This window comes from Pholcus phalangioides, unplaced genomic scaffold (assembly GCF_987345545.1).
Source record: "Pholcus phalangioides strain wild (caught in Gottingen) unplaced genomic scaffold, Ppha-v1.0 ptg000003l_1, whole genome shotgun sequence".
In the NCBI taxonomy this organism is placed as follows: Eukaryota; Metazoa; Arthropoda; class Arachnida; order Araneae; family Pholcidae; genus Pholcus; species Pholcus phalangioides.
In genome coordinates this window covers 32,950,917-32,969,505 of record NW_028301596.1, presented here as the reverse complement: position 1 = coordinate 32,969,505, position 18,589 = coordinate 32,950,917, and the positions used below count along the sequence as shown (strand labels likewise).

Below are 18,589 nucleotides of genomic sequence, written 5' to 3'. Positions count from 1 at the left end.
TACAACAATAAGAGTCATCTTAAACTATAAATGAATTTTTTATTAAATTACGGTAGAATTTACTATTTAAACATTTTAGTGTCTTTAAATAACTTAAAAAACAAATTAGTGTACAAGATTTGGCAACATAAATTTGCTGATTTGTTTACATTTTTTTTAATGATGACGGGCCGGGGATATGAAGATCATTCAATAAATTACAAAGATTATAATTGAAGCTTAAAGTTAATCAGTGGAAGAAAAGTAGTTTTGTGTTGAGATTGTATTATAATTTATTTAAATCATGTCCGAATATGAAGATGTTGACATAAGTGCTGTTAAAACTCTTGAAGATGCTAGATCTGCTCTCGAGAAACTTTGTGCCATTGAAGTATTTTTCACATTTAGAGCTATTTCAATAATATTGATATACTTATAGCATTTATACAGTAATTCAATAAATAAAGCATCAATTGAATTTAAATATTTCGTGCGATTTTCGAATTTCCATGTCCGTTAACCGAATAACTAAGCTGGCTAAAGTGAGCCAGCCACTAATCGGCCACTTCGAGAAGTTGCCAGTGTCAGATGTCTGGTCAATTACAGTGGAACCTCCCCTAACGGATACTCTCCGTTAGCGGGCACCTCCCGTTAACGGACACTTTTCTGATTCCTGGTCCCGTCGAATAGGGTTTCAATATATTTCGTTCCCCTGTTAGTGAACAGTAAAATCAGGAAAACTAGTTTTTTTTCCTAACTTTAATTTATTCATTTTTGTTCAAAAATCGGGAATTTATCATATATCGATGCATTTATCATATTATGTAATACGGTGATTACGTATACTCCCAAGCTCGTATTGGTAAATTTGATAATCCGTCAGTTAATTACTTGATTAACTGAACATAACTATTATCCAGGATGCTATTCTGAATGGTGATGTTGGTTTTGTTTGTACATATGTTGATACTTGTGAAGGAATCCAGCAATATAAGACTGATAATGGTTTTTATCTCTCTATATACACTTATTTTAATTTGATTCAATATTTATTGTAAAATATGTATAATGCACGTATCATGTATGGGTAAAAGTAATTAATTGGTTTAATGCAATTTAAAACAATGGTTATATATTTTTCCTGTATTTATCAGACTTTTCAACTTTATTTGGGAATTAGGTTTGCATAATCGCTGGTAAAAATGATAAATGTTGTAAAATTTAATCAAACTTTCTTTATCGAGATGATTTGTGATTATACATAACCACTGGTGTATCACTTTTACAGTAACATATACATTTTTAATATTAAAGTGCACAGGAACCAATTGCAACCAAAGTCAAACATTGTGTAAATGTGAAAATTGTAAAAACAATAGGTTTCGATGTATATCGTACCTCCCCAATAGTGGACACTCCTATAAGTGGACAAAAATTTCGATCCCATGGGTGTCCATTATCGAGAGGTTTTACAGTAGGGCCCACGGCTTCGTAAAGCCACCAGACTTCGGACTTAAGGCCCATTTACACGTGTTAAGTGATTTACTTGTTTACTAAATTTTAAGTTATGTGCTTTTAAAAAGTTAAAGTCCACATGTTTAAGTGATTTAGCTCATTGGATAATATGAAACCACACACACTAGCTCATGCGCATCATGCCTACATAATCAAAAAAAATGGATCAGACTCTATTCTACTTAATCACTTATTAACTAAACCCATGTAAACAGCCCTTATTGTCTGCATACATTTTAAAGTACTTGACAACTCAAAATTTGATTAACTACTTAATCATTTAATGCATGTAAACAGGCCTTCAAACTTTAAGCTGGTTTTCCTAGGAGTAGGTTTTTCATTGGTGCTTTAACCAAATAGGACCATTTCGCATATAGAAACATGTAACTTTACCATGCTACTACGCTTTTGTATTTTCAAACCTGGCTTAGCGCATCATCTTTTCTGTTATCTGCATATCCATGTATCTTTAAGATTTTGCACAATAAAAAAAAGGGAGACAGAATATAATTATTCATTCATTACACTTAAATTACTATGAGTTGAAAAAAAACAAATGAGTTGAGAAAAAACTCATAGTTAAAAAAAAAAATTGATTGCAGATGGCAGAAGTACACATAACTTGTACTGCTGCCATTTACGTGTACGCATAATGTAAAGATGAGGAGAGAATGGTATTTGTATAAAAAATGAGTGAAAAGAAAAGAATGTTTATGGGGTGTGATGAAAAAAAGCTTTAGTTTGAAACCACCATAATTTGTGACGGTGATTTCTCAATGTATGATTGTTGTCCTATCCTTCTTTCTGTGCACCTGATAAATATCAGCAAAACCATATTTCATAACTGATGTGACAAATTTTCCATTTCCCGTATAAAACTTTCATGCATAAACTATTTATTATAACTAATTTAATGAATGTATCACGTTATTGCAGTTTTTAGAGCCGTTTTTGAAGCATGTCATTTAAGATTTCTGTGACTGAGTATTTTAATTATTTATAAACAGGAAAAAATTGATGAAGATGTGTCCAAGCACTTATTGGATCATGGGAAGTTGGAAGAAGAAATTTGGGCTATGCAAAAATCTGTAGTGTAAGTATACTTTTATTGACATATTGAACCTTGTGTTGTTGTGCCATGATCATTTTCAGCAAATGTTTTATCAATCCCCCCTCCCCCTCACAAGGGTGGGGCTGACAGGGCTTCAGCCCTGGTGAGTGGGGCAATTACCTTTTTTTTCCATGCTATAAATTTACTATAGAAGGTCATGCCAAAGATCCTAGCCTAGGGGTCCTGCTCCAAGATGTGGGGGCCATGGTTTTATCCACTACGGCCTCAAATATAATTTTTGTAGTTTGACCGGGAATTACTACCAGTTCTTATTTTATGGACAACTGTATCGTATTTATGGGGGTTCTTTATGTTTAACACTTGTAGGTATCATTTAGAGAAACATAAATTATATGTAAAAGAAATTCAAAGTCTAGCTGCACTACATGCATTCCTTATTTACCTGTTAGGAACATTTGCAGATCATAACATGCTTGTTCCTTCTGTATCTCTTTTGGTTATAAGTCTTTTACTTTAAAATGCCTTCTTTGCTGGATAGGAAGACATATTTTTCTGTGGGATAATCAATGTCCATTCTTAGTAGTTGAAACATATAATTAAGTTTTCAATGTGAGGCATTTTTTTTTATAAAGTACACAAATGATATTTCCATACATCTGGAAGTTATTTGACAAGTATCGACCTCGCGAAAGTCAAAGTGTTGTTGAATTTATTTGAGGTAAAAGTCAAAGATATTCAAAAACTCATCAAATGTGCTGTTTTTCCCCTAACACTTCCAGATTTTTTTGTGAAAAATGTTAAGGCATATTGATGTCCGTTAATGAGAGGCTCCTGCTAACATAGAGTGTACATTATAGGAAGTTCCACCGCATCAGAGATAAAAATGTAGTGCATTTTGGTCCCCCCCCCCCAGTAATTTTTCCAGAGCTGTCAAATACAGGCAAAGGAAAAATTTGACTTCTCACTTGTCCAGTCTCCGGAGCACCAGAAATGCCTTTGAAATTTGTAAATTTTTTAATAAACTATAGGCCTACTTGCTCTTCACGGGATAAGTGTAAGTAACGGTGGTTCATCAATAAGAGGTCTAATGTGAATCAAGTTATCTGGTATAATTAAAAAAGATAAAATAATCCTGACCAATAGAGCAAGACGTGCATTTCAAAAGAAGGACATATAGTCATGCACATTTTTCTCATGTTCAGTGAACACTGGTGTGTGGCTTTGTACTAAAGAAAAATCAGGTTTATCCCAGGGTCACTTGGCTAAAGTCCTGTCAGCCTCCCACAAGAGTCATCGTTATGGGGCAATACATTAGGCTTTGCATCCTGGTGGCATGTAAGCTCGAGCCGCCGCAAAGATAATGCTACTACCTGAAATATTTTTTATTTGTGCGAAGCATAATAATAACCAAAAATGCATTTTGAGTAAAGTATAAAACTAAAAAGCTTATTATCATTTTTTTAAATTCTTTTTTTTCTCGCTTTAGTTATAATTAATTTTTTTTTATATCTAGGCCCAATCTACAACTCATTAATCATGATTCAAAACAACTGTCAGGAATGATATCTTTTACATCAAACTTGGCAGAAAATGTCAGCCATAAAGTCAAGCAGTTAGATCTTATGAAGGTAAATGTCATTCAGAACTGAGTTGCAAGCATTTTTTCTGGGCTATTAGGCCATGGTCTCACATGGCATTTTCTTCCTGACATTTTGCCACAGGCAGACATCTTTTAAGGTTACATAGATTTCAGCAACAAGCAAGAAAGATTTCGTACATCTATTGTCATCAAGTCATTTTTTATATGGACTTCTGAGGCTTGATTGGCCACAGAAGAGTGGCATTGGCTGGCTTGAGTGAATGTGCCGTGCTCTGATTGGCTGTGTGCGGGACCTAGTGGCAATTGGTTGTCAAGATCATTTCCTCTCTGGCTCTTGTTGGGGACACAACTCAGCTCTCTGCGCCGCTGAAGTAACGGGACCCAAGTGGGATGCACTCTGATCGTCTCCTCCTTTCAATTTATGTTGTTTTGCTTGAATATTTCAATAGCTTCTCTGTAAAGGCAAGCATAGTAGCACACCTCAGATGATATTACCTCAGTATTTTCAAATTCAATTTTGTGACCGGTTTCTTACATGGTTACATCTGCAAAGGCTGAACTTTCCCTTTTTCCCAGGCAACAGCTTCTTGGGTGTTCTTTTATTCTTGTAGCAGTACTTCTTTTTGTTGTTCCTATGTATACTTTTCCACACGAGCATGTGAAACCCGGTAAACCCCTGCCATGCAAAGTGGCAAAGAAGATGCCTTAGATCATGACCAAATAGCCCAGAAACCATGTGCAACACATCAAACGCTGGCCATGAAAGCCTCAGACAATACTTTATTCAGAATTGCTTTTTTTTTGCATTAATGCTGTAATGAAATTTTAGTTTTGATGGTTTATTTAATGTTCATAAAATTTACACAATGGTTATTTAATTGTAAATTTTTTTTTTCATAGTTTCTTTTTTACGATGTATATGTCATCTACACCCGTTTCGTAATAAATCGGATACAATTTATGATGTTTCTACAAAATAAAGTGTAATTCTCAAACCTCTGTTAAACTTGTATTTGAATAATGGGAAAAAAAATATTATACAAAGTTTGTGCAAGAATTAAGCTTTTGTGTACATAAGCTTGGATTCTTTCTCTCTGTGATTAACCACTTCTCAAATTCTTGTTAGCAAAATAAGTTTTTGCACAAAACTTATTTCATACAAAGTCCTATAGGACATAAGCAAGTCTATTGTGCAGGATCATGAAGCAGTGCTGCATTTGCATTCTCAAGTGTAGGCCTTTACTCATATTATAGACGTTACTGCCAATCTGTGAAGTGGCCTGTGACATTTAACATTGGCCCATGACATAGGCATATTATGTTCTAAGGGGAGAAAATGTAAGTGCTCTGTAGCTTAATAGTAAAGCACTTGCCCTAACTGTGAAAGGATGGAGGTTTAATTCCCTGCAGAGGCATGTGAAGTTTCTTTCTGAACTTTGGTATCCAGTCTTTCATATTGTGTTTGAACAGTGGAGAGTGGTATCGATTTTCTTCATAGGCATACTGTTTATTATTTGCTTTTTCGTGAGATTAATATGATTCCAATCAAATGAAGTAGTACCTAAATATGTTCTGATCATTGACAGGTTTTATACGGTTTTTAGTAATTGAAATTAAATTTTACAATTCAACTCATTCATGAAAATGAATTCTAATTTATTCCATTGTTTTGTTTTTTAAGAGCCGAGTCACAGAATGCATACAGCGAATAGAAGATATATTGGATTTAAAGTTCTGTACTGATGGTGTTCAAACAGCTCTGCAAAATGAGGACTATGAGCAAGTAAATTTTTTCTCATGAAAAATAATCTTCTCTCTTGTAATTTAATTAATTTCATGAAGTGAATTCTTTGAACTTTATGTATAGTATGAGCAGTGCATGAAAGTAAAGTGTACTTTTCTTTCCAGGCTGCTGCTCACATTCACCGCTTTCTAAGCTTAGACCAGTCTGTTTTGAAGAGATCTGCTGCTGACAGTAGAGAAGGTACTTCAATGAAATTATTGTCTTGATTCCATTAATTAAAAAAATTGATTATGTTTGCATTGAATTTTGAAAATTGTTTTTTTTTAGAGATGGGACAGGACAGATTCAGCTGCTATTGTCGAATATTTAGTTTGGGTGAATAATGCTTAGGTATTCGGCTGAATATCTGTGTAAATCTAAACACTACAAACTAATTAAAAAAAATTATATTTATTGGAATTTTTCCCGTAAATAAAAAATATACCTATTATATTTTATTGCGTGATGTGTGTATCCCTTTCTGTGCAAGAGGTTATGTCAGGGTGAATTTCTAGGATAAGGAAAACATGAAACTGAAAATAGAATCCTACTGCAATAAGGTGGAAGTGAGCATGAATTACACAAGTTCACTAACTGAAGGATATTCCTAGGCAAGAAATGTATTGAGAGCCACTGAAAGGGGCAAAGAACATCTTGAGCAGAAAAATAAGTCATGAATTTTATGATGCAGTAATACTTGAGAGTAAATAATGATTGGCATTTTCTTAATTCGATGTAAAATTACAACACATGTTAAAAAAAATTGATTCTCTAAGTAATATGAAAATATTTTCAGTTACCAGTTTTTTAATGTTTATTTGAGTAATAAATTGTATAATTAAAATTCAATATCATATGAAGTTACCAATAATTTTATTTTCAATTAAAAACACCAATGTTATTTATAATTGTGATGAATCTTTAAGAAAATTGATATTCAGCCAAATCACTATTTATCCCATCCCTAATGTTTTTAATGAACCTGATAATATAAAATATTAATAATTCATGAGTTAAGATGATTTTTAAATTAAAGCTTAATTACTTATTCAAGTTATTTGCTTGTTAGGTGCAAGTTTAAGAATAGTTACTCAACAAAAGGGCAAAGCAAACTAAAGAAAATCACATTCTTTGAAATTAAATGTGTTATTGAATTTAAAGTTTCTAAGTTGTTTTGAGAGATGGAAAAATTGCTTATGAATGATCTTTTTTTATCTGTATTTTTATAAGGGAGCAGTCTGGATGAAGCATTTTCTCGATTGCATGAAGCAGAGAATAAACTAAAAGCTATAGTGATGAGAAAATTTGACGAAGCTGTCCGTGATGAAGACATTGCATCAGTTGAGAGATTTTTCAAGATATTTCCTCTGCTAAATCAACATCAAGAGGGTCTTCGAAAGTTTTCCACATATCTTTGTTCTCAGGTGATGATATCAATGTCATTGAATATTTTACCGATTTTATTTCACGTTACTGATCACAATAATTCTTGCTTTTTTTCTCTCTCTAATATCTATTCGTTCTCGCAAGATTCTTATGCTTATTAATCTTTTCCAGCATTGTCTGTAGTGGACTACAAATGGAGGTCGGCCCAAGGTTGATGTTTGGTCCTTATCTGTCTATGCTTATTAATTGAGCAAAAAATCATTTCCTTCTTGATACAGTTTGCAATAAAACTCTCCAAGCTATTCTAATAACATTCCAGATATTGTGAACTGTAAATAAATCATCAGATTTAAGAAGGGAAATAAGTCCAAAAATCAAGTTTTTGGAAAATCGAAAAAAAAACTAAGTGGTAATATTTTCATTCAATAACCACCAATTTCAAGTTCTTATTTCTGTTTCTAGGGACTGGTTTTTGTTTTTTTTCTTATCACTCGCATGTAGAGTGAAGCTCAGAGATACTTTTTAGAGTACAAAAGAAAATTTTGACATTGCTTGGTCTTCATTCCCTTCTTAAACCTGATGATTCAAATATTATTGCACTCATTACTACGATCTTGGTATAATACAGTGTACAATATGTCATATCAAAACTTAGAAAGATTTTTGTTATATATTTCAGATAGCAGAAAAGTCACAAAATAATTTGAAGCAAGCTCAGTCCGCTGATTCAAAAGATAAAAGAGCAAATGTAAGATATGCTGACACCATTACTCTACTTTTTGAAGGGATTGCTCGGGTGATAGAGATCCATCAACCATTGGTTGAGACTTATTATGGTTAGTTCATGATAAGTATTTTTTGAAATAAAGTTTCATTATCATTTGAATTTGAAATGCTTTTAGTGAACATCTTAAATTGTTGAGCTATCATCATTATTAATAGAGAATTTTAAAAGTTATGAACTCTATATATTAATTTCCTCTATTCCTATATTAATTATTCCTATATTATCAATTTCCTCTTGACATTTGTCATTCATGACATATTGTAGAAACTTATCGTTCTTGCATATCTGAAATTTTACATAAATTATCAAATTATAATAACATGTGGGGCAGGGGGTGCACAACCTCTGGCTAGCGGGCCAAATACAGCCTGCCAAGGGTTTCATCCAGCCTGTGAAAGGTGTTTCATTATAAAAGTCTTGATACATGCTAATGTAATGCATACTATAATAAATACCCAGGCTGACCATATTTTCTTCATATAAATATGGGAAATCAGGATCCATACAATGCATCATTGATTCTCTCCAAAAACATTGTCAAAGGTTAGTGAAGTTGCCAATTTATAGCCAAAACACTGCTAAAGGTAAAAAAAATTCTTTAATTACAGCTAATATTCTCTTTAATACTGCCAAGCAAATTGCCAGAGAAGATGATTTTTACTTAGCCAAGATGCATGAAATCAATAGACTTTCTGAATATTATGCCTAGGTGAATTTAGAAAAAAGTGTCGTTCTAGTTGTCAGAAGTTTGTAAAGTTGCAGACTATCACTAAACTTGCTGAAAAATCACCAATAACAGGAAATAGAGGGTTATCATGCATGCACAAATCACAATGGATTAAAATGTAATTCACTCCAAGAAACATAACTTATGTGCGTGACAAATATGTGTGATGAATATATTTGTGTCTATTAATTAATTGTGATGATTAGTCTTAAGTACCACAATGAATGAATGAACGCCAGAACTTTGCCACTGGACTTATCCCGTTGCCGAGATCTCTTCCAGCCCAGCTTCGTGGCAGAGTCTGGAACATCTTAAGTACCACAATGTAATTTATAAGTAATTGAAATAATTGTAATTCTTGAGTTTAGTAAAGAATGACAATTCAAACAAGCCTCATTGAAAATACTGGAAAAAACAGGACATTTTATATAAAAAAAATTGGGATGGCCAAAGTTACTTGAGAATTGCCCGTACAGAATGGATCATATGGTCACTCCTATATTTGCTAGCTTCTAAACCTATTATTATGGTTTGATAGAATCTCTTTTTTAAGATGTGACTTTTTTTTAAGATTTTTTTTTACAAATGGAAGAGAAAGAAATTAAAACTTTTCAAAAATATCAAAAAAAGATTAGGTATAAATGCAATTATTTTACTTTATAACCCAGTACATCTGAGAAAATAATCTTTATTTTTACAGCACGGTGTAAGTACTATTCAAAAATGTTATATTCTTATTTGTTGAAGTAAAATAGATTTTGTGTGAATGAAAAACTGTGCATCCAACTAGAATGAAAGGCTTTGAACATGATATCTTTTGTTCTGTGCATAAAAATATGGAAATTGGAAAAAAAAATCATAATTTATGCCTAAATATAATGTCTTAAAATCAGTTTATGTCTGAAAGTATCTATATAATTTTAGACTTAGTTTTTTAAAAAATAATTTCCATATTAATAATAACACTAGTTTTTTAGAATTCAATGACACAATAACATAAACAAAATACAATAATTTTGAGTTTTATGAAGCATAGTGTAAAATATATGTGGTATTTTGTACACTTCAGGTCCTGGTCGGCTTTTCTCTGTTGTTGAAATACTGCAAAAAGAATGTGATCGACAAGTTAAGAAAATTTTGGATGATTTCAAGAAAAACAGAGAATTTCATCGAAAGGCAAGTTTACTTCACAACAGTGCTTTCATTCAATTTAATACTTTTTTGAAGCAACTGTAACTTCAGTAGCTACTCAAACAACAGTATTTTATATTGGAGAGAGTGAAGAAATTAATTTATGTATTTCATAATGAAATTTATCTTGGGTTTCAGGCTGCTATTGTTCACCAGTTATTGAAAAATCCATATCGAGCCACAGAAAAGTATGAAAATCTATTAACCGCATGCAACTTTTATTATATTTGATCATTTCTTACATTGATTTCCTAAACTAGTTAGGATCAAATTTGATTGATTTTAATAGTTCATTTAACTAAATACGTGTAAACATACTTACAAATTATAACTGCTTCAAATTGTACAGTTACTTATTAAATATCAATTCAAGTTTTATTGTTAAATTTTCAAATACAGCAAGTTTTTGATATATTTCAGCAACCATTCAGATAAACATATATCCGTGCCAGCTTATAGCTTGCTTGTTAAAAATAGAACTTAAAACTTTTTAAATAAAGATATACTTTTATTTCATGCATTGAACTGATACAATTAACTTCTTAATAACTTAACTATGTGCAGTATATTTAGTTGTAAAAGAATTGTTTAACTACTACTATATAATTTTGTTTCAATTTTATTGAAAGATTTATCATTTTATGAGGTTAAGTTTTAGTTATATGCATGTATTTATATAGTTTATTTTTTTTAAAGAATGGACCCTCGAGAACTTGACAGCCTTCTGGCAGAAATTACAATAATTAGCACCAGGACACAGCTTTACTTGAGATTTATCAAGAGAAGAGTTATGGTAAAGAAAGGACTTATACATTTTGCTTCTATTTTCTTTCATTATTTGTGTAATTTTTTCTAAAGGAAAACTAATTTAGCCAGTCAAGTGGTTACGACGACGTTTGCTGTCGCTGCCATACGTAATGTTGGTACCTACGACAGCATTTGCAGACGCGCAGATTTTTTTGGTCTTTTTCATCAGTCAAGTGGTTAAGACGGCATTTGCCGTCGCTGATGTACGTAATGGTGTTGCCTATGACAGCATTTGCAGACACAAAGACTTTTCGGTCTTTTTCACAGATATGACTAGATAATTTGTCATACATGTGCTGCCATCTCTGCACAGTCATCCTTCTACTTTATTATCTCATCACTAGACGGAGTTGACAATTATATTTCAAAGTCTGAGATTATTATTACTATTATCTTTGTTATGTTTTGCAAAGCTGCATCCCCATTGTTTTTTTTTCCGATTCCCTTACGAAGATGCATCTGTTTTATTACTCATATATCTTTTAGCAAAGGTTGAACTACTATGGTTCCACATAAATCAATCAACAGCATTTCTTTTAGTCACAGGACATTATGACTGCCCCTCCCCACTTTTGGGGTGTCATATTATGTCTCGGCACATTCGAGAGATAAAAAAACATGCTATAAAAAAATATTTTAATATTTCAAATTTCCAAGAAAGGAAAAAAAAAAGGGAAAAGGCGCGCGCATCTTCAAAAAAAAGTGGGCACTGCGGGTAACGCTTGGAGAAATTAATTGGACAGTTGGCTGGTTAACCAAATATTGTTGTATATTCTATAAGAAACAATTTTTTTAAACTAACTTTATTTATTTTTTATCATAATATGATTGAACTTTTCTTCCAGCTTCTTTTTTTTTTATTGATAAAAATTTCATATTGGCTGAACATTTTTGCACTTTCTGATTTTTGTAAATCTTGCCTCTTTTTCTGACAGTGGTCTGCTAGACCACTCATCCTTTGTGTAGTATTACATTCTTTGTTAAGTCAACTTGATTACATAAGTATCTCTTAGTTATTCCTCATATGAAATGGTAACTTATCAGCATGTTTTATATATATTTTCCTTTATGCTGTAGTATATTTTTGTAATCTTTCCATCAGTTATTATTATTGGTTTTTTTTCTACATAGACTAAAAATTTGTTTCTTGAACTCATTTATTAGGCAGATATTGAAGTATCAGCTCAAGTTCCAGAATCCAAAAAAGGTTTTTATTACCACTTATTATCATATAAAATCATCTGAACTACAAATTATCCACAGGTTCTGCTATTTTGAATTTTTTGTAATTATTTAAAACACAAAGATGGTTATAAAAATCATCGGAAAAAATCTTTTTTTCCTTATTTTTTGCTTTTACACAAAAGAGGATGTTTTTTTATACTGGGTTGCATAACATGATACTTTCACAGTTATTTTTTAGTCACAAAATATTTGAAAGTAAAATCAATTAGTTTTATCAATTTTTTTTCCAGTTACAAAAATCAATACCGATATCCTCATTGACTATCCTTTACATAGTCTATCTTTACGCCATTTCGGAAGGTTGATTTCAGAAATATCAACCACAAAATTTGGCCTGGAGTTTGATGTTAATTTTGAAAATGGGCTTGGAAATTTAAGATATGGCACACTTAAATTTTGAAAAGTGACAAAACTGACAGAATTTGATGGATTTTATAATTTAGATGAGAACAGTGCCATCTTAATGCATAGCCCAAGGGCCCTCAAGTGCAGTGGGGCCTCACAAAAATTCAATGTTTCTTCTTTTTTTCCATGATTAAAAATGTCTGCCTATCCATGCTTAATCAAGTAGGGGCCTCAAAAAATCACTTTTGCCGGGGAGGAGCGGTGCATAGTACTCCTGGACGAGACGGTCCTGGATGAGATGAATGTAGGACAAATGCTCAAATCCAATTCATCAGATCTCATTAATCAACATCTTTTGATAACATTGACAATGCTCAATGCTAAAAGAATTTTAACCAAAGGAAAAGATTCTAATGAAACTAGGTTTTTCGTATTTGTGACGGATATTTAGAATTCCTTAGCAATAAATCTTCTCTTGGTACTAAAATTTTCATGAAGAGCCAAAATTGCCAAGCTTGTTACTTGAATTTCAACTGTTTCATTAATAAGTTATCAGTTTATCATATACCAGTCTCTCTTCAGGAAAGAAAACATCCATGCTCACTAGAATCAATCAGAAGTACTGAATACAGAAGTAAAAAACATTAATTAAATCATCTAGCTTAAATTCACAAGATTTATTTAAGTTAAAATAACAAATTCATTCAAAAAAAAATTATATATATATATATATATATTACTTTGCTGCTGGAAGTTTGGTTTATTTCTATCTTATCCGTGTTAAATTCAACCCACTTTATGAACTTTCATCTTACATGATTTTTCGGAACTAATTAAATTGTGTAAAGCAAGGGATGCCTGAACAACCTGAATCTAGCAGAAATTGTGGAAAATAATTGTATTTTTCTCTCATGATTTAGAGCTGTTATTCGTTTCCTGATTTATTGTGATCATTACACAATAATTGTGAGATTACGTGCATCACCTACAGAGTTATTAGCAACTTCATCATGCTATGATATCACATGGGACATGTTTTTTATGAAAACATTTTTATGTTATTTTTTTTTCATTGAATTGATCAAAATTGATAGTAATGAAGAAAGTTTTTTTTTTGCAGAACAGGAGAAGCAGTTGAGTAATCTAATTAAAGATTGCGATCTAAGCAAAACCATGCATATGTTATTAGGAGCTTATGTGGAAATGGAAGAATACTTCATGAGGGAATCTGTCAACAAAGTATGCATTATTTTTGATTTTGGTAAATGAAGATTTGTTTTAGAAAGTTTTTATCCTTATGTTTTTTCCTTGTGGGTGCCTATCATTCAAATATGAGTATTAATTCAATTCTTTTTTGGTAATTGTTGTTTTGAATAAGGTAACATGAGAATTTGTTTTCGTATTTAATATGAAAATTCTTGCGTTTTGTTGTGCTTTGAAACAAATATAAGTAACCTTACTTAATTAATTAATCTTTAAGTAATCTGTGTATTGGCAGTGTTACTAACAGTTAGCATGGATAATCTGCTTGCACCATACTTACACACCTGTTACCTTGTTGTTGATGCATAGTGATATGGGGAAGGCAGGAATTCAAAGAGAGGATGCAGATGGGTTAAACTTAAGATTCTTTGTTATATGATCAAATTTTATTTATATTTATGTATAGATCTGCACTGCTTGACCGTGTTAAGATACTTTAATGTGTTGATAAAAATATTCTCCTCAGAGCTAATTTTTTTTAGCATTTTACATTTAAATTGTTTAGTTTTATGTGTTTTATCAATGCTATGAAGCATTATGCTGATATCAACATTTTTTTTGCTACCAAAATACAGTGATACCTTGGTTAATGCCTCATCTTACAAATTTTTTGGCTAACAAAGATTTTTTCTTGGTTTTTCTGTCTCAGCTAATGAATACAGATTTGGCTAACAAAGATTTTTGTGTATATGGATGCACACGCCAACATAAAATAGCTGTATCGTGAGCTGAATTTTCACATCATTCATCATCAGAGTTACTGTTACTCAAGCCCAATTGACTCATTCCCACCTTAAAATTTTTTTTTAGATGTACACCTCCACTTTTCTTTCTGAAAGTTTTTGAACCATTTCATATAAAATGAAAGATTCAGCTAATAGAAAATACATTGTAAAAAAGGGGGAATCTATGTTTTCCATAGACATAATATAACTATAAATAGACATAATATAGTCTCAAGCCTATGATCTGCATGTATCAGAGACAGACAATGAGCAGACCAAATCACAAATGGACGACTACATCTATGGGTTGCACTAGCTTTAGTACATTAAAGGTGGTGTTGGTTGTGTACATAGGAAAGCTATTTTCAGTATCTCATCTTCCTGTAAATTCTTCTTCATTCCAATTTTGAAATTCTTCATTTAGTTCTTTGGTCAGTTTTTGCCTTTTTTTAGAGTGCTCCTTGGAATTTTACAAAAACTTATCTTTACATTTTGGGTAGTATCTGGAATAAACTAAATGATTTTCGTTGAAATCTATGGGAAAATAATGTTTTGGCTGGTGAAAGATTTCAGCTAACGAACGTGATTCCAGAATTAATTATCTTTGCCAAGGCATCACTGTATTTCCCCCTCCTTGTAAAATCGGTGTTTTTGACTGAATTCCCTTGACTCTGAGATACAGAATGTATCTAAATCATTGTTTAAATTTTCTCTCAGAAATACAGAGTTAATGTTCATTTTGAGTTGAGAATGGGGGGGGGGGGGAAACCCCATTTAAGTAAAGTTAATTTATGATTTTTTTTTACTGTTACAGGCTGTAAGCATTGATACTGTTGAAGAAGATTCATCGACATCTAGCATGTTAGATGATGTATTTTTCATTATTAAAAAATGTTTAAAGTAAGCAAGATCATTGATAAGAAAATTTTTGTATAAAAATTTTATTTTCATAACTTGGAAACTCGTACTCTGAATCTATATTTTCTTGCTGATTGTTTTTCACCTCTATGTATCTCTTTTAAAATAAAATAAAAATTGCACGATAAATTAGTTTTATGCTTAAACAAAATTATTGTAATTAGTTTGCTTATAAATGTTATGAAGTGAAAATGTTTCATTCAGATAAAAATTTAACAAAATGTTATAAATTTTGTTGGTCATTAAAAGAAAAGTAAAACACATCAATACATATATGATAACCACAGCATATGGTGTTTATTACATTTTCCCCATTTTTTTTCCCCTTGTGTTTGTCATTCAGGCGTGCAGTTTCCAGCTCAAGTGCAGATATAGTTTGTGCTATGTTGAATCATGCAAACTCGTTCCTGCAAACTGAATTTTACTCAGTCTTGAGTGAAAAAATAAGGTTTGGGTTCCCGTCTGGTGTTGTCCTTGATTTCAGCCAAGCATATAATGTTCTGCAATCTAGTATACAGCAAGGAAGACTGCAACCTTCAGACACTGATAAAGCAAAAGCTGATTTCCTGGTGGGTTTTTTTTTCATATTTGAAGTTTTAAATTTTTGAATATTTAGTTTTTACTGATTGTAAATAAGTCATATGATATGTGAAGTTCTCAAAGGTATGTATATTGAATAGGATCAAATTCATTATAAAAAAAAATTCAGAGTAAGAAATTATAGCAAAAATATTTGATTTTTTGTTGATAGGGTTATTAGTAGGGCAAGGATTTTTATGACCTAAAAATTGACAGAATATGCTCCAATAGTGAAATATGTGGTCATAGAAATTGGAGCCCTAGTTATTCGATTTATTAGGCTATGCATATTTGTTTTGATTCCTATTGTTTAAGAATTTTTTGGGTATTATCTAGTATGTAAAATAACTAAATGTCTAAAATTTTATTTTCTATAACAAAAAATATTTAAATGAAAAATTTGGAACAAGATAATATATACTAGACATAAATACAACTTGCCCATGTCGCAAATATACAGTCATAGGCATTTATCACACTTGTGTATGTAATTATTTCAATCATGTATTTGCTCATTTTTCTGATGAAGGTGACCTTAAATAACTCTGAAGTGGCTTGTGAATTGGTGAGAACTCTGAGAGCTAATTTAGAGGTATTTTTTTATTAAACTTTTTTTCATAGTGTTTTGATATCATTTGAGTAGATGTACCAGTATATAGAGCTTTTCTTCTCAACTTTTATGTGCTGAATGAAAGAGCACGTTTTGAGACTGCAGTTTAATTTCAAGTTTGAATAGTACCGTAAAATGGGGTTAACAGAAACAAAACTTTTGCAAAAGCACAAACATATTCCCGTATTATATTCACAAAATAATTTCCATTCCCAATTTACTTTTCAGTTGGCTAACAATGATAATGGAAAATATTTTTGTGAATATAATACAGGAATATGGTTTATGCTTTTATGAAGTTTCGTTTCTATTCACCCTACTGTTTCTGTTCACCTCATTTTACGGTACTGAGAAGAATTCTTAGTGTTTCTCCAAATTCAGGAGATGTTCAGGTGGCATTGAAATTATGTGTGCAAAAAATGCTAATTTAAAAAAAAAATTGCATCATCTGTTAAAGTGAAAAACGAAAAAAACTCAAACTCACTTAAAAAATAATCTTATAAGTTAACTGCCCTGGAAACCTAAAGAATTAATTATGTTTATATTCAAAACATATACATATTTTAACATCTTATTAATAATTTTAATTCTTCATATTTTATTTTAATGATTAGGAAGAGATACAGAAAACTTTTCCAAATCCTACTGAGCAAGAAACTGCGAAATTAGAGGTGAAGCTATTTTTTAAAAATAATTTTATAAATAAATTACATATTGTATTTTTGGTTTGATTGTTAACATTTTTTTTTCTCATGAAGTTTGATACAAAATCGCATGTGGATAATGTAATATGGCTTTCCTTAGATTTTTTTGCATTGATTGATTAAATTATTTATATTGATCAATTAATCATATATTATTTTTTTTACCACATTACTTTCATTTGTTTTTTTTAATTTATTTTGTTGTATTTGTTTATTTCATGTGTTACTTTTATGTGATGTTCAGTCTGAATTGATATATTTCATTCTTGTTTCAAATCAGAGTTGCCTTTCCGAAGTTACAAGCGTCATCTCAAAGTTGCAGCAGTTGATAAATTCTGGAATGAATCACTTGAGTAGCAGTGTCATCAAACCTCGTATTAAACCATGGGCTGATGCTTTCCAGTCCACTAGTCACATCGTCACAGAAGTGCGTAGTAAAATTTTACTAAATATGTATTCTATTGCAGCAGTTTTTCTCTAATACCGGTAAAACACAGCATCTAGAGTATCATTCATGTTTAATAACCAACAAATTCAGGTTAAATAACTGTATTCGGATATTATTGAGTTCTTCTGATGTTATTTTTTAGATTTTTTATTTAAATTATAAATAGGTGTTAAACTTTTCAAACAGTTGTGTAAACTTTTATGCAGTGCTTTCTCTTGTGTACATTGTATTTAATTTTTACCATGTGAATGAATATGTTATCCAGTTTTGTTTTTTGTAGTTAGTTTCAAAAGATGTGAAGTTGAATTACCAATGAAATCATGTGTTACTTTATTTTAATAATTTCCCCACATATATTGAACAGGAAGAGTTTCTGCTGTATGAAGCAAACGACGGCATAAGACCTTTTGTACAAAGCTTTGTATCTTCCATTGACAGTTTCTTGAAATCCTTCAAGGTGAAAACAATTATGATGCTGTAACAAATGTGATTCCTATGACAGATTTTTTCTTTTTATTAATCATGTAGCCTTTCATTTGTGATTTATCACTTTTTTTTCAGGCCAGCCTGACGGCAAATAATTATGATAGGTTCATTAGCTTGCTGGCAGGTGATTTAACGAGTCAGCTAGAAAAGGCAGTCCTGTTGTGCAGCTTTAACAGAGTAAGTCTTTGCTCCCTTTTCAGTGTATTCAGGGGTGGAAAATGAAAATTTGATTTTTGTAGCAGGAAAAATTATTTTCGTAGCAGCATTTATCAGTTTTGTAGTGCTTTAAAATTTTGGCAGTAAATAAAATAGTTTTTATATACATATAAGCAGTAGCATACATAGGAAATACATTTCACTTCAAGAAATAGTGTTATTTCAGCTCAGAAGAAGTTGGTGTCCCCCTCCATCAAGGTACA

The 18,589-nt window shown here is 31.4% G+C and overlaps 1 protein-coding gene across 1 annotated transcript in view; it reads left to right on the top strand.

Annotated features, from left to right (window-relative positions):
* Nucleotides 1–138: 138 nt before the first annotated feature.
* The window catches only part of Cog4 (conserved oligomeric Golgi complex subunit 4), a 29,751-nt gene continuing 11,300 nt past the window's right edge, over nucleotides 139–18,589 (top strand). The window contains exons 1-19 of the mRNA XM_089247519.1: nucleotides 139–370; nucleotides 2,502–2,587; nucleotides 4,080–4,194; nucleotides 5,848–5,949; nucleotides 6,075–6,150; nucleotides 7,180–7,373; nucleotides 8,015–8,171; nucleotides 9,919–10,025; nucleotides 10,179–10,228; nucleotides 10,737–10,833; nucleotides 12,012–12,054; nucleotides 13,558–13,676; nucleotides 15,240–15,325; nucleotides 15,687–15,912; nucleotides 16,452–16,514; nucleotides 17,147–17,203; nucleotides 17,517–17,663; nucleotides 18,049–18,141; nucleotides 18,246–18,347. Of these exons, the coding sequence (XP_089103645.1) occupies nucleotides 284–370; nucleotides 2,502–2,587; nucleotides 4,080–4,194; nucleotides 5,848–5,949; nucleotides 6,075–6,150; nucleotides 7,180–7,373; nucleotides 8,015–8,171; nucleotides 9,919–10,025; nucleotides 10,179–10,228; nucleotides 10,737–10,833; nucleotides 12,012–12,054; nucleotides 13,558–13,676; nucleotides 15,240–15,325; nucleotides 15,687–15,912; nucleotides 16,452–16,514; nucleotides 17,147–17,203; nucleotides 17,517–17,663; nucleotides 18,049–18,141; nucleotides 18,246–18,347 (2,007 nt within the window). The 5' untranslated portion in view covers nucleotides 139–283. The remainder of the gene's footprint in view (nucleotides 371–2,501; nucleotides 2,588–4,079; nucleotides 4,195–5,847; nucleotides 5,950–6,074; nucleotides 6,151–7,179; nucleotides 7,374–8,014; nucleotides 8,172–9,918; nucleotides 10,026–10,178; nucleotides 10,229–10,736; nucleotides 10,834–12,011; nucleotides 12,055–13,557; nucleotides 13,677–15,239; nucleotides 15,326–15,686; nucleotides 15,913–16,451; nucleotides 16,515–17,146; nucleotides 17,204–17,516; nucleotides 17,664–18,048; nucleotides 18,142–18,245; nucleotides 18,348–18,589) is intronic.